At 42.6% G+C, this 13,560-nt stretch overlaps 1 protein-coding gene across 1 annotated transcript in view; it reads left to right on the top strand.

Moving 5' to 3' along the window:
• The window catches only part of LOC308299702 (carboxyl-terminal PDZ ligand of neuronal nitric oxide synthase protein), a 117,393-nt gene extending 105,971 nt beyond the window's left edge, over nucleotides 1–11,422 (top strand). Inside the window, exons 11-12 of the mRNA XM_080743492.1 lie at nucleotides 10,398–10,528; nucleotides 10,969–11,422. Of these exons, the coding sequence (XP_080599618.1) occupies nucleotides 10,398–10,528; nucleotides 10,969–11,396 (559 nt within the window). The 3' untranslated portion in view covers nucleotides 11,397–11,422. The remainder of the gene's footprint in view (nucleotides 1–10,397; nucleotides 10,529–10,968) is intronic.
• Nucleotides 11,423–13,560: the final 2,138 nt, after the last annotated feature.

Genomic DNA, 13,560 nt, shown 5'->3' with positions numbered 1-13,560 from the left:
TTTTGAGATGGGAGTCTGCGGTCAAATACATAATATTTCTAGGGGTCCTTGACATTACAAAGTTTGAGCACCACTGATCATAGAAACATACGTTTTTCAGAAAACCGTTAGGATTTAGATGACATTTTTAGGTATTTTTCAGGCCTAAATTGGTCACTGGGTTTAAAACCCATGATATGTATTCCATCAGCCCATCAGCCCTACCTGCTGTCCCTGTCATCATTACACTGCCTCAGCCTGCCTCTCCTGCAGGGGGGTCTTTGCTACTGCCTAGCCCCCCTTCATCGCCTCCTCATGCTCCTTTGTCCTCCTCCTCCTCCTCCGCTCTCTCTCTGTGAGTATTATAGACCAGTGGTTCTCAACCTTTTCAGGCCGGGACCCCCGAAATAATCATATTTTAACTGGGGACCCCCACCCTCCCCCACCCTGACGAGAACTAAGAGTTGAGGCATCACATTTTATATTACACAGTTCTATTTTCAAAATTTCTGCCTCTAATATTTGAGAATTTGGCCAATGTTTAATTTGTAATTGTAGAGTTATTAAAAACTTACTTAGTTACCAGTATGTTCTTTTGCACTACTTTGCCTTACTTTGATTGTTCAGATTTATCGATGCTTAAATACTTTTACTCCACTCAGTCCACTGCATCTCAGAGGTACTTTTTACTACGCTACAATTATTTAAAAACGTTACTAGTTACATTTTAGATTTATGTTGTTGATATAAAACAGGCATTACAAAATCAAGCCTTATTTTTTACTTCAGCAATTCGATATAGCCGATTTTCAGTCCCATAATGGCGAGTTGTGAGCTTGTAAATCAAATTTTCAAGAATATTTGTTTTTACTTTTACTTTCATAGCCTAGGACAATATGTCTGTACTTTTTCCATCACTGACGGCTGTGCGAATGGCGTGCATGTGATGGGTGCTGTCTGCATCATGTCAGCCTGTATCTTGTCAGCTGTAAAGACTTCAGCACGGTGATTGCTCTCCTAATGAGTGCATAATAGCATAATTACATCCAGTCGCAGTATTATGCGGATGTGCACGATCCTAACCATGGGTCCAACCAGCCAGTAATAGCCTGTGCTGCTGTCCATATGGAGACACTGTCAGTGTTGTTCGCCCATTGCTGCATTGTTACGCTCATTTGAGGCCAACAGCATGCTCCTTTCCACATCTGGACTTTTCTTCTGAAAATGGCGGTGATATGACTACATTCTGGACTTCTGGTGGATGCAGGTCTCTGAACCTTTTTTCGGAACCCTGAGTCCAGATGTCCTGTAAAGCCTTTACGAACCTGGAGGATGTTGTAAAACAAGTCAGATAGCGTCTCTGTCAGGCAGACACTCCTTGATTGAATTCATGGAATTGATTGAATACTTTATTAGCAGTTCGCAAAGGAAAAGCATTTGTACTCATTTCACTAATTCACTCACATGTCCAAAACTGTTACTTTTCAGGATTCAAATAGAAAAAAAAATCTAAAATAGCTTGATGATCAAGTGGGAACGGTAATTAAAGAAAAAATACAAAAAGTTATAATAAGGAGGTGGGAGGTTTCTGTCCGACAGGAATGATAATGACAAATATTTCTAACAAGATACTGTATTGGCATCCTATCGTACATCAAGCTATAGTATGTATCGATGTACAGATTGTTGATGGTTTGTTTTTATTGATTTGCTTGAATAGGTTCTTGGTTTACCTACATTTTTAGTTTACTACTTGTATGCATGTGATGTGTTACCTTGTACTGTCCTTGTAAATCGCTCTGGATTAAGTTTGCTATTGCCTAAATTGTAAATTGATGTCAAATCTATATACATAAGGTGCATGGAGCAAGGATTAGGAGGCGTCTCTGAGGAGCTTTAATACACGAGGACACATGAGTCCATCCTTCCCTGCAGACTGTCCAAACTGAACGGCATGACATTAATGACTCCACCCCTACAGATGGCAATGTCGCGGCGTGTGTGTGCGTGCATTCGTGCGTGCGTGCGGGCACACATGCTGGGAGGGGGGGGGGGGTACCAATGTGAAACTGTTGCAGGGTAAATGAAACCATGTGGCATTACTAAAGAAAAAAAAAACATATTTTTCATAAATTGTTTGATCATTTTGGTTCACCTATAATGACAAGCCAAATAATTGGACCGTGGTTTTGCAGCTTGTCCAGCCCACCTTGCCAATATCTACTTTACAGTCGATATTTGTCACTGTTGGGTGGAAACCTTTTCACAATTACCTTTCAGAAAATGATTAAAACGACCAGAGTCCCAATACGAGAGTGCACAAATGGAAGGGTCCATTTTGTTCCATTTGCACACTCTCTGAGTTAATTAAGATGATTTCACAGCGGGTTCCCAGAGACGCTATCGGGTATCAAATGGACCGTCTGTCGCCTGATGGTGATCAAACTGGGGGTCCATGAAATGAAAAGGGTTGAGAATCACTGACAGAAACTGAACCACAGCACAGGCGTTCATTAGTGCTGTGGTTCTCAAAGTGGATTCCAGGGACTCTGTGGGTTCCTTCAGGGGGTTCTAAATTGACCCGTACAAGTCTCTAACTCTGACAGTGTACAAATGGAACCAGTACACTGTCAGAGTTACAGTGAGACCTTGAAACTTGAAAGTTTGAGAAACACTGCATATTATTAGTGAAACCAGCCTTCAACTACAAAACACATTTGACGAGGGGAAGCTGTCACCAGTCAGGTATAGGAACTTGGGCTTTGTTAGGTGAGGTAGGCGTCTATGCCTGTCTCTCGCTCTGTGCTGCTTGCAATGGTGTAAAGTAACTTTACTTGAGTACTGTGCTTAAGTAAAATGTTGAGATATTTATACTTTACTTGAGTATTTCCAATTTCCAATACTTTTACTTCTGCTCCACCACATCACAGATCCAAATGTTGTACTTTTATTCCACTACATGTATTTGAAAACTTTAGTTACTATTTACTTTGTGGATTATTATTACAAAACATACATTATCCACTTCAACCCTATTTACATTTTACACATTTGAAAACTTGAATTGGGACATGGAGCGTTTTTTGCAGAAATCCTCTACTGGCAAAAAAAAATGCTCAATTCTCAATGAAATGCATTGGCGGATTCCACTCTAGGTATTTTGGTGTGAGGGCACCCTAATGAGTACCTTTACTTTTGGTACTTTAAGCACCTTTTCACACCAATACTTTTGTACTTTTACTCAAGTAAATGTACACCAAACTTTTTTTTTTGTTATCAATTATTTTTATTTTCCATAACATGAAATTAGAGACATACATATGAATAGAACAAGAAAAAGTAAAACATTAATCAAAAGAAAAATGCAATTAACAGACAAACACAAACAATAGCAAAACAAGAAAAGGAAAAGAAAACCCACCCACCCCCTTTCCCCGGACCAACACGGAATGTACAATAGTGCATGCCTGTGCTAGGCTGTTACCACTATATAGTGATTTCTTGAATCATAGCCTTAAGCTTATCTGCAATGTCCGACCACATATTAATGTTTTCTTCTTTTGCTCCGTGTAACCTTGCTATCGACTGCTCTAAATATACTATATCTAGAAAGGTTAAGGCCCACTGGCGAAACGTTAACGTATGAGGAGGTTTCCACCGCGTAGCTACCATCTTCTTCGCCGCCGTTAATCCAGCAAAGAAGATGCGCTTGCGTATATTGTTTAGTTGCAACTGTGAGACGTCATTTAATAAAAATAAAGAAGGAGAAGATATGATATTAATACTAAAAATAGTTGAAAGTTTTGAGGCAACCATATTCCAGAATGACGACACATTTGGGCATTCCCAAACCATGTGAAGGAAGGTACCAATACTATTTGAGGCGCAGAGAGTGCAGTTGGGATTATTCAAAATCCTCATAGCACATAGTCTGCGGGGAGTTAAATAAGTCCGATGAACAAAATTTAAATGAATTTGTTGATGGTCTGGATTTCTAGAAGATAGCCTAATGTTAGACCACACTGTGTCCCAACAAAAGTCAGGGTCCAAATTTGGTACATCATTCCTCCAAACAGTATCAACAGATAGGGGCCCATAACTACAGTCTAATAAAAAACCATAGAGGGTGGAAACCAAACCTCTTGTTCTGTTACCATCACAGATAAACTCATGGAAGGGGTGCAATCTAAGGGGAGCTTGCCATGGGACCCCATAGGTCCTCATGGACGTTCTCAGTTGGAAGTAGAAAAAAAGGGTATTTCCAGGCAGATTGAAGATGTCACACAAATCTCGAAAAGGTCGTAAACCATTTCTATCAAATAAGTCCCCTAATGTACGAATCCCCTTAGCCCTCCACCTTGGAAAGCGAATGGGGCGATCCTCGATTAAAAGTCTTTGATTATTGAACACTGGGGAAAATAAGTTCCATTTACAATCAATCTTACACATCTTTTCAGCTGCTCTCCATACTGCCACTAAATGAGAAATGATAGGTCCAAAGCGAACTTTGCATTGATGTGTAGTTATGTTTGAATAGATAAGATCTCTCAATTCAACAGGCTGCACTAAACTCTCCTCAAGCTCTCTCCAAGAAACCTTATTTGCTGGGTTAAACCAATTTAAAAGGGGGCGGAGCGTGAAGGCCCAATAATAAAATTTAAAGTTGGGCAATGAAAGGCCGCCATCATCTCTAGCACGTTGTAATAGAGAAAGTTTAAGACGAGGGCGTTTCCCTTTCCACACAAACTTAGATATCGAAGAGTGAAGCTTATTCCAGTATTGCGGCGGTGGTGGCAAAGGGAGCATAGAGCTTACAAAGTTAACCCTAGGAAGAACATTCATCTTTATGATTGAAACTCGAGCTTGGAGAGAGTTGGGCAAAGATGACCATCTATCTAAATCAAGACAAATCTTATTTAGAGTGTCACCATAGTTGTTCTTAACAATAGCCTGAAGAGAGGGGAAAATATCTATGCCAAGATATTTGAATTGGCTTACTACTGGGATTATGGGCGGCAGGATAGCAGATCTCATCTGATCATTTAGAGGTAGAAGGGCTGACTTCGTCCAATTAATTTTGTAGCCGGAAATGGAACTGAACTGATCAAAGATTTGAAGGACGTGAGTAATTGACTGTGGTGCATTCTCAATGAACAGTAGAATATCGTCAGCATATAGGGAAATGCGATGCTGTGTGTTGTTAATCGAAACAGGAGTAATATCTGCAGACTGACGCACTGTCTGAGCCAAGGGTTCGAGTGAAAGTGCGAAAAGGAGAGGACTAAGGGGACAACCCTGCCTCGAAGATCTGCCAATCGTGAATAGCGGCGAACAGATCTTACCGGTTAGGACCATCGCTGACGGATTAGAATAAAGTACTTTAACAAAATGTATGAATGAAGCACCAAATCCCATTTTATCTAGTACAGCCCACAGGTAAGACCATTCCAGACGATCAAATGCCTTCAACGCATCGAGCGACAACACTGCGGCGGGGGTCCTCAGCTCCTTAGCCCTATCGATGATATGCAATAGTCGTCTAGCATTATCAGAGGCTAGTCTAGTTCCTATGAAACCTGTCTGATCACAGTGTACTAAGGTGGTCATAAAACCCTGCAAGCGACGCGCAAGCACCTTAGCAAAAACTTTTAGATCAGAATTCAAAAGTGAAAGCGGTCTATAGCTTGCGCAATCTGTGGGATCCTTGTTCTTCTTCAACAATAATGATATAATAGCTACATTCACATCCCTGGAGAAAGAGCCACTTTCAATTGCATATCGAAACATGTCTAGCATCAGCTGACCTAGATCTTCCCAAAAGATGGCATAAAGTTCAGGGGGTATCCCATCCAAACCAGGCGACTTGCCCCTACGCATTGCGAGCACAGCTTCCTGTAATTCCGCCAGATGGAGCGGTCTATCTAAGGCTTCCGCATCCGCCTCGCTAAGGGTTGGTAACTGTATGTTGGATAAAAAATTATTGCATACTGCATCATCGTGAATGACCTCGGAGGTGTAGAGCTCATCATAAAAAGCACGAAACGTGGCATTGACCTCTTTGGGTTCTGTAACCATGGCTCCCGTTGTTGATTTGACACTAACAATATCAGCAAAATGCTCATTGGATCTAAGACGTAAAGCCAGTAAGTGACTGGGTCTTGCACTATTAAAATAGTAGTTTTGCCTTGTGCGTTTCATTTGAAATTCTGAGCGGCGCTTGAGAATGGAGTTAATTTCTTTCTTAACTAGCTCCCTCTGAGTTGCTGTACTAACATCAAAGTTATTTTGGAGAGAATTATCCAAAGTAGAAAACCGAGATTCCAATTCCACCAGTTTGGCTGACCTTAATTTTCTCTGAGTGGACGCATAGAGGGTTGTATTACTCCTGATAAAGCCTTTAATTGCATCCCAAAGAATTCTGGGATCCTCAACTGAGCCTGTATTGATATTTATAAATTCACGCAAACCAGTTTGAAACTGAGCTACAAATGCCGCATCGCGCAGCAGTGTGGTGTTAAACCGCCATCTAGGAGCTCTATCTATAACCTGTTTCAGTGAAGCAACACACAGCACCGCCTTGTGATCCGAGAGTGACATTGGGAGCAACTCTACCTTGGCAATTTTATGAAACAAGCTAACAGGGGCAAAAACGTAATCGATCCTAGAGAATGAAGCATGCCTACCCGACAGAAAAGAAAAATCTCTAACCGTTGGGTTCATTAAACGCCAGATGTCGAGTAAGCCAGTTGAGTTTGCCCAAGCACGTAGTTCTGCAGACGCTAGTGCTTGTTCTCTGCTTTCTACCCCAGTGGATCTATCTAGGTTATGTTGCCATGTTGCATTGAAGTCAGCACCAACAATGATTTTGAAATCCGTCAGTTCCAATAAGGTTTTAGTTAGTAATTTGTAAAACTCTTTGTCTAAAACATTTGGAGCATACACAGAGACTAGTGCTAGCATTTTACCCTCCAAGCGGATTTTAGCAACAGCTATCCTCCCGTCACTGTCAGACCAATCACCCAAAAAATCCAACCTAAGGTTACGTCTAGCCAATATGGCTACTCCCTTGGTTTTGGAAGAAGCAGCTGAAAAGGCTAAAACACGATAATGTTTATTAGCCAATCGGTTGGAATGCTCTTTTAAAAGATGAGACTCCTGTATAAATGCAAAGTCAATTGATTTAGATCGCAAAACCCCCAAAATGCTGGTTCGCTTATGCGGTATATTCGCTCCCCTTACATTGAAACTTAGAAATTTATATTCTGTCATAATTGTGGTTCAAACCATACGCACAGCAAGCACAGTAGAACATTTTAGAATTTCCTAGTTGGTCCCTCACAACAAACCTTCCCAACAGAAAAACAAAACAACCCCAAAAGGAACAGAAAGGAAAAAGCAACAATGTACACCAAACTTGTACTTGGAACAATTTTTACAATAGGCTATTGATACTCTTACTTAAAATGTGAGTACTTTTTCAACCGACCCTTGGGAGGACCGTTTTCCTGCATGGACCCCACCAGAGAAATGTTGTGTTCCTGCTAGACAAATCTTTTTAGAAGTATGTTGGTTTAATGTTTACCTTGCGCTTTTAACGATTATGTTTAGAGTTGGGGTAGAAGAAAGAAATGCCTCCCTCCCACAAAAAAAAAAGGAAGGCAAAAGCGGCATTCTTAATGACAAAATAACCCTCCCTGTGCGCGTCTGTGTGTGGTGCACGGCACGCGTGTGGCGTTGTTGTGGTACAACATATGGGAGACTGCAGTGTGTCTATTTATAGACTGTGTTTCAGTAGAGGAGGAAAGCCTGCAGCCCTCTCTTCTCTTCTCTTCCCTTCCCTCCCATCTCCCCCCCCCCTCCCCCCCTCTCCTGTCCTCAGCAGGGGGGAAGTGGGGTGGAGATAAAAGCCTCTAGAGCAGTGATTTCTTTTTCCTTCTTCTTCTCAGCACTTTTCATTTCAAAGGAACCCCCCGTTTGATAATGCATTATAGTGCAAGTGCTTGGCAGGGTGGGGGGTCCCCACAGATCAAATATGATTCTTTTTTGGGGTGAAAATAGGCGATCAACAAGCTCAAAAGGCATTATTTCTTTAAAGGACAACTTTGTTTTTTTACAACAAGGGTTCATATTTTAGATAGTCATTATAGAAAAGAAAAGATGGGTGTTAAAATGTTTTCATTTACTTCTTTCTATCGTTTTGCATGCCCCCAGGTTGGGGGCATGCATGCAAGTGGCTAAATATGTATTTTAAGACACAATAAGCCCATTCCCACCCATTGCACCGCAATCTTCATGGGCAGATGTGACTTATGGGTCTGGTGTAAACAGTAAAAAAGAAATTGTCAGCTTATTGTGTCTAAAAAGACATATTTAGCCACTTGTATGCATGCCCCCAACTGTGGTTCCCCTGACACATCACTGTGACATCATGTTCTGACATCACTGTGATGTCAGGGGAACCACTCTTAACAGAATGGGTTTGCCGCTCTGACATCACGCTCTGGCTTCACTGTGATGTCACACTAACAGAATCCCTTTTATGCCCATATATGGAGTTATGTGAACTGTCACAGCTTGACCGTATCTCTGTCTGTCTGTCTGTCTGTCTGTCTGTCTGTCTGTCTGTCTGTCTGTCTGTCTGTCTGTCTGTCTATAACGCTTGACACTGTGGTTTCCCTGACACATCACTGTGACATCACAGGTGATGGCCCATATCTGTGTGGCTGGTTCGGATAGGGATCTCCATGTATTGGCATAAAAGAGATTGTATCTTGTGATGTCATGAGAACCACTCTAACAGAATCCCTTTTATGCCCATATATGGAGATCCCTGATGTCATCAATATAAAGCCCATATCTAACAGGACTTCATATGGGAATGCCCATATATGGAGGAAGACAGCCCATATCTGTGTGGCTGGTTCAGACAGGGATCTCCATGTAAGGGCATAAAAGGGATTTTATGTATGATGTCAGATGTGATAGACGTCATAGGATTTTTACATAACGAATAACTCATGTTTGGGGTCTCACAGCATATCTCCATGGATCTCCATATATGGGTAACAGGGGTCTCCATACATGGGTAACTGGTCCGATATACATCACTGGCCAGATGGCCAAGACATGGCGCGACCTCGCGTCGCTTGTCACCCTGAGGCGTCTAACTAGATTGTTTATCAATGTTCACTACTTTTGTGCGACACTGACAGACAAGGTATTAAATATGGCATTCATTTATGAAATATATGAACTCTGGAGGCACTAGAGAGAAGGTTTATGCCCGACAGCAACGCTAATACATTATGGATAGGACAGTCCGTTCACTGCAGCATCTAATGGAGCTGTCTGTATTCGTGCAAAATTCATCTTCTTTTAGGGACATACATTATAAGCAAAGGAAAGGAAAATGTTATGTTCTACTGTCACTCACAAGAACTTGTGAGTGTGTGGACTTAAAGGATGTTTTTCACAAAGCCTAAAAACATTAACCAGCGGTGGACAGTAACAAAGTACAACCCATTTAGAACGGGTACAGATTATAGTGTATTATTATTTTATGCATTAACTATTGAAAAATAGCACTCGGAGTAGGCCTACTGTACTTTTTGAGCGGTGCTAACCGCTCCTACATCTGGCTTTGTGTATGTACGAGCACGGATCTCCATGTATGGAGATAACCAACGTCACGGACAGAACGCCCCATACAAGGAGACATGCACGTGTGTCATGTCTGATAACATGGTGTGATCTGTACTTTTGACTTTCACTCCACAACATTTCAAATACAAATATTGTACTTTTGACTGCACTGCATTACTAGGAAGGGGGACAAAAGGTACATTATGAATGAATGTACTTTTAAACCAGTAAGACTCCCTAATCGGGAGATAAGCGACCGTTGGTCGCTTATCTCCTGTCACACTGCTGACATCAGTATGACATCACACCGTACACAAATGACCCTTATATAAGACCGGCATTATCTACCGACAGATTAGTAACAAGATGTCAAAATCATTGAAGGTTTACCCTACTAACCAACTGTTTACCATAGCAACCATGTTTTTTACCTTAGCAACCAACTGTTTACCCTAGCAACCAACTTTTTACCACAGCAACCATGTTTTTTTTACCCTAGCAACCAACTGTTTACCCTAGCAACCAATTGTTTACCATAGCAACCATGTTTTCTTACCCTAGCAACCAACTGTTTACCCTAGCAACCAACTGTTTACCATAGCAACCATGTTTTTTACAGGGCCTGGGATTGATGACATCAGAAATCTCCATATATGGGCATGAAAGGGATTTTGTTTCTGGAAATATGTCTGTGGGGTGCCACATTTTGTGTCTAGAAAATGGTACCAGCACATCAACTATCAGCTTTGTCATTGTTGTTTTTCTTTAACCTGCAGGTGTAAGCAGACCATCCCCAAGCTGGACCCACCGCCCGCCAACCGTAAGCGGGCCAGCAGGGCCCTTTCTCCTGGATACGACTTCAGTGTGGCGCCCCCGGCCAACACCATGGCTCCCAGTCCTTCCCAAGGTTATTATAGTTTTGAATGTTTAATTCGTTTTGAGTTGACCTTTTGTTTAACATTTTCTGTTTAGTTTTGATATGTTTATAAGTTTCGATTTACTTTTTGAAAAGAGGAGGTCGCGCATTTATAAGCTCCAATTTTTATGGCGTTCCAGGTACAATTTTGTCTGCCCGTGTCTTTGCGTCATCACTCCCATTATTTTCCCTCGTTTATCTTGTGTCCTGATAGGATGAGATTGGCATCCCCGAACCTGAAAAATTATTTTCTGTTTACTAAAGACGTGGAGAGACGCGGAGACTCCCTGTTACAGAGCAAACACTCTATATATATTATAGCAATGATTACTATCAATCAGAATATAGATCTATCCATCGACCTATTTCTACACAAAAATATCGCTTTACTGCACTTTTACCTCTAATAACCCTCGTCCGTCCTTTCCAAGACGTCACCCCCTGCTCCATTTTGTCCGCCGACTTCCACTCCCTCAGCAAGGGAGAGGGAGAAGGAGGAGAAGGAGAGAGCGGCAGCGAGGACTCTGGTGTCCGCTCCGAGACCAAGTCGCTGCTCTCACCCCTGCGTGACGGTGACAACGACGACGACGCAGACTTGCTTGGGGACACCGGCACGTTCCTGACGGCCTCCAGCAGCTGTGACAGCCCCCCGGAAGACGGGGACGGAGAGGCGGCCATTCCCGACTACACGCATACGCACCACCCTCCCACTTCCGCGGCGCGACACCCGAGCGACTGCGAGCAAACGCTGTCGCCGTTCCCCTCTCCGGCCGACGACACCTGCCTTCACATCAGCTTCTCTGAGGACGAGCTTCTGGACAGCAGCCAGGATGACCCCACTGCCCCACAGAGGAGCTAGAGGCATGGGTTGGGTGGAGTGGGTGGGACCGGCCAGGACCACCCCACTGCCCCACAGAGAGGCTAGAGGCATGGGTGGGTGGAGTGGGTGGGACAACCAGGACCACCCCACTGCCCCCACAGAGGAGCTAGAAGCATGTACAGTACAGGGCTGAGACCCGGAACCGGGGGGGAAACCGGGTCCAACATCGAGGAGCCGGTTTCATCACACTATCAGAGCTGGGATTTGGACTTCTATCACTTCTCTTGACCTGTACAATCACAATACCGGTGGTTCTCAAACGCTTTGATTTCACAGACCACCATAACTCTGAGAGTGTACAAATGGAACCAAATGGACCCGTAAGGGTCCATTTGGTTCCATTTGTACACTCTCAGAGTTACAGACCTGTAAGGGGCCATTTGGAATTATCATTACGGTAAAGGGAACCGTTAAGGAACCGTAATAGCTAAAATCCTCAAGGATCCCGACCCCAGAGGAATGGGTGGGCTATGGGCATCAGCCCAGAGGATGGACATCAGCCAGTATGACCCCACATGTCCCACCCCTCCAGAGGCATGGGTGAGACATGTACACCCTATATCGGCCTAGTCTCTCAAGCCAAACAACTATTCCAAGTCTAGTTAAACCCTATATAACTGCTGTAACTACAGACCCTGTCCATTTCCATTCACGAAAATATTTGGAGAAAATATCTATAAAATATATTTTTTAATTGCTGTTCCTGCTGAGCAGCAAGCTACGACTATGCTATGACGGATTTGAGTTAAAGCAGGAGAAATGTGTGCGACTGCACCGGTGAAACGGAAAGGTCGAACATCAGACCAGTAGGTCTTTTGCCGTTTCAGCGCTTCCATTGTACTGCGCCGTTGACAGACGCAGTTCGTTGTCAGTTACCGGTAGGTGTAAAATGACACAGATTGCTTTCCAGGTTTCAATGGGTTGTTTAACCGCTTATCATGACCATCTTAGCAGCTATCAGATGGATGAAGCTGTAACTGAGTTTTCACTGCGTGAAGGGTCTTTATTTTAACTACAGCTATACATGCTTCAGTACAGTACTGTATGTGCTTGTAGCACATTGAAACATCTCAACAGTACTGTATGTACTGTAGATTGCAGCATGTGCTTTGGTCTAATGATAAAAACAAAAACAAACAAAACATTTCAGACATACAGTAACTACTACTATAACTTATGCCTCCAAGTTATTGGGAAATAATGTACTGTACAAATTATTAGTACAGTAGCCTATATGGGATGTTAGTATTTTTCTAGAGAGAAAGAAGAGGAATTAACTTTTTAGTGCATAGATAGAATGTTGAGCAGAATACATGTAGCAAAAACAGAGATATTGCACTGTGAACGTATAAAATTCAGTAGATTTCAAAGGCAACAAGGGAGCACATTGTATTTTTGATAGCAGTAATAATCATTGAAATGTTATTTTGTACGATTCACCACTCTTCCCCCACGGTTCATATTATGATGTATTATGTAAATGTGTGTTTTCTTTTGCCAACACACACTACATTTCCTTTTAGTGTGCCGGATTTTTGCCTAGACCCCAATATCAACATACATGTTCACAATTTCTTTTTTCTTTTAATGTCATGGTGGTGGGAGGGGCCTCCTCCACTGTAATGCACCTGATTGGATGAGAGATGTTAAGAGGGGAACAAGGAAGTGAGCGATGGAAAAAAAAGGGAAGGGGAGAAGTCTTGGAGTGACGCCTACTGTACGCTGTTACACATTGTTGTTCATCCTAGGATGGCTGGGGGAGGCGTTATTAGGAATCGCACCACAGTTCTAGTCAAACCCCGCCCACGGAAGCTGAACCTGAGCTAGGTTCAGCGCAGAGGTGTGGGTGGTCCGACCACCTAAATCTAACCTTAACCCTAACCTTGACCTCAGTAAAACTAACGCTGGTGAATGCTAACCTGGTGAAATGCTAACCTGCCGACGCTGGTGAATGCTAACCTGCCTCTGCCTGGAAATGTGGTGTGATTCCATATTGCGCCTGGAGGAGGGAGCGCTCTTTTTGGAGGGACACCATTCCAGATTCCGATTCACACAATTGAAAGGAGACATTTTAAAATATATATATATTTATAGGCCAATAAACATTTTAATTAAAATAAAAAAATACTTATTTAATAATCGC

The sequence above is a fragment of the Nannobrachium achirus genome (genome assembly GCF_963921795.1).
Source record: "Nannobrachium achirus genome assembly, chromosome: 15".
NCBI lineage: Eukaryota > Metazoa > Chordata > Actinopteri > Myctophiformes > Myctophidae > Nannobrachium > Nannobrachium achirus.
Note: the sequence above shows the minus strand (reverse complement) of the source record. Positions and strands in the feature narration are given on the sequence as shown.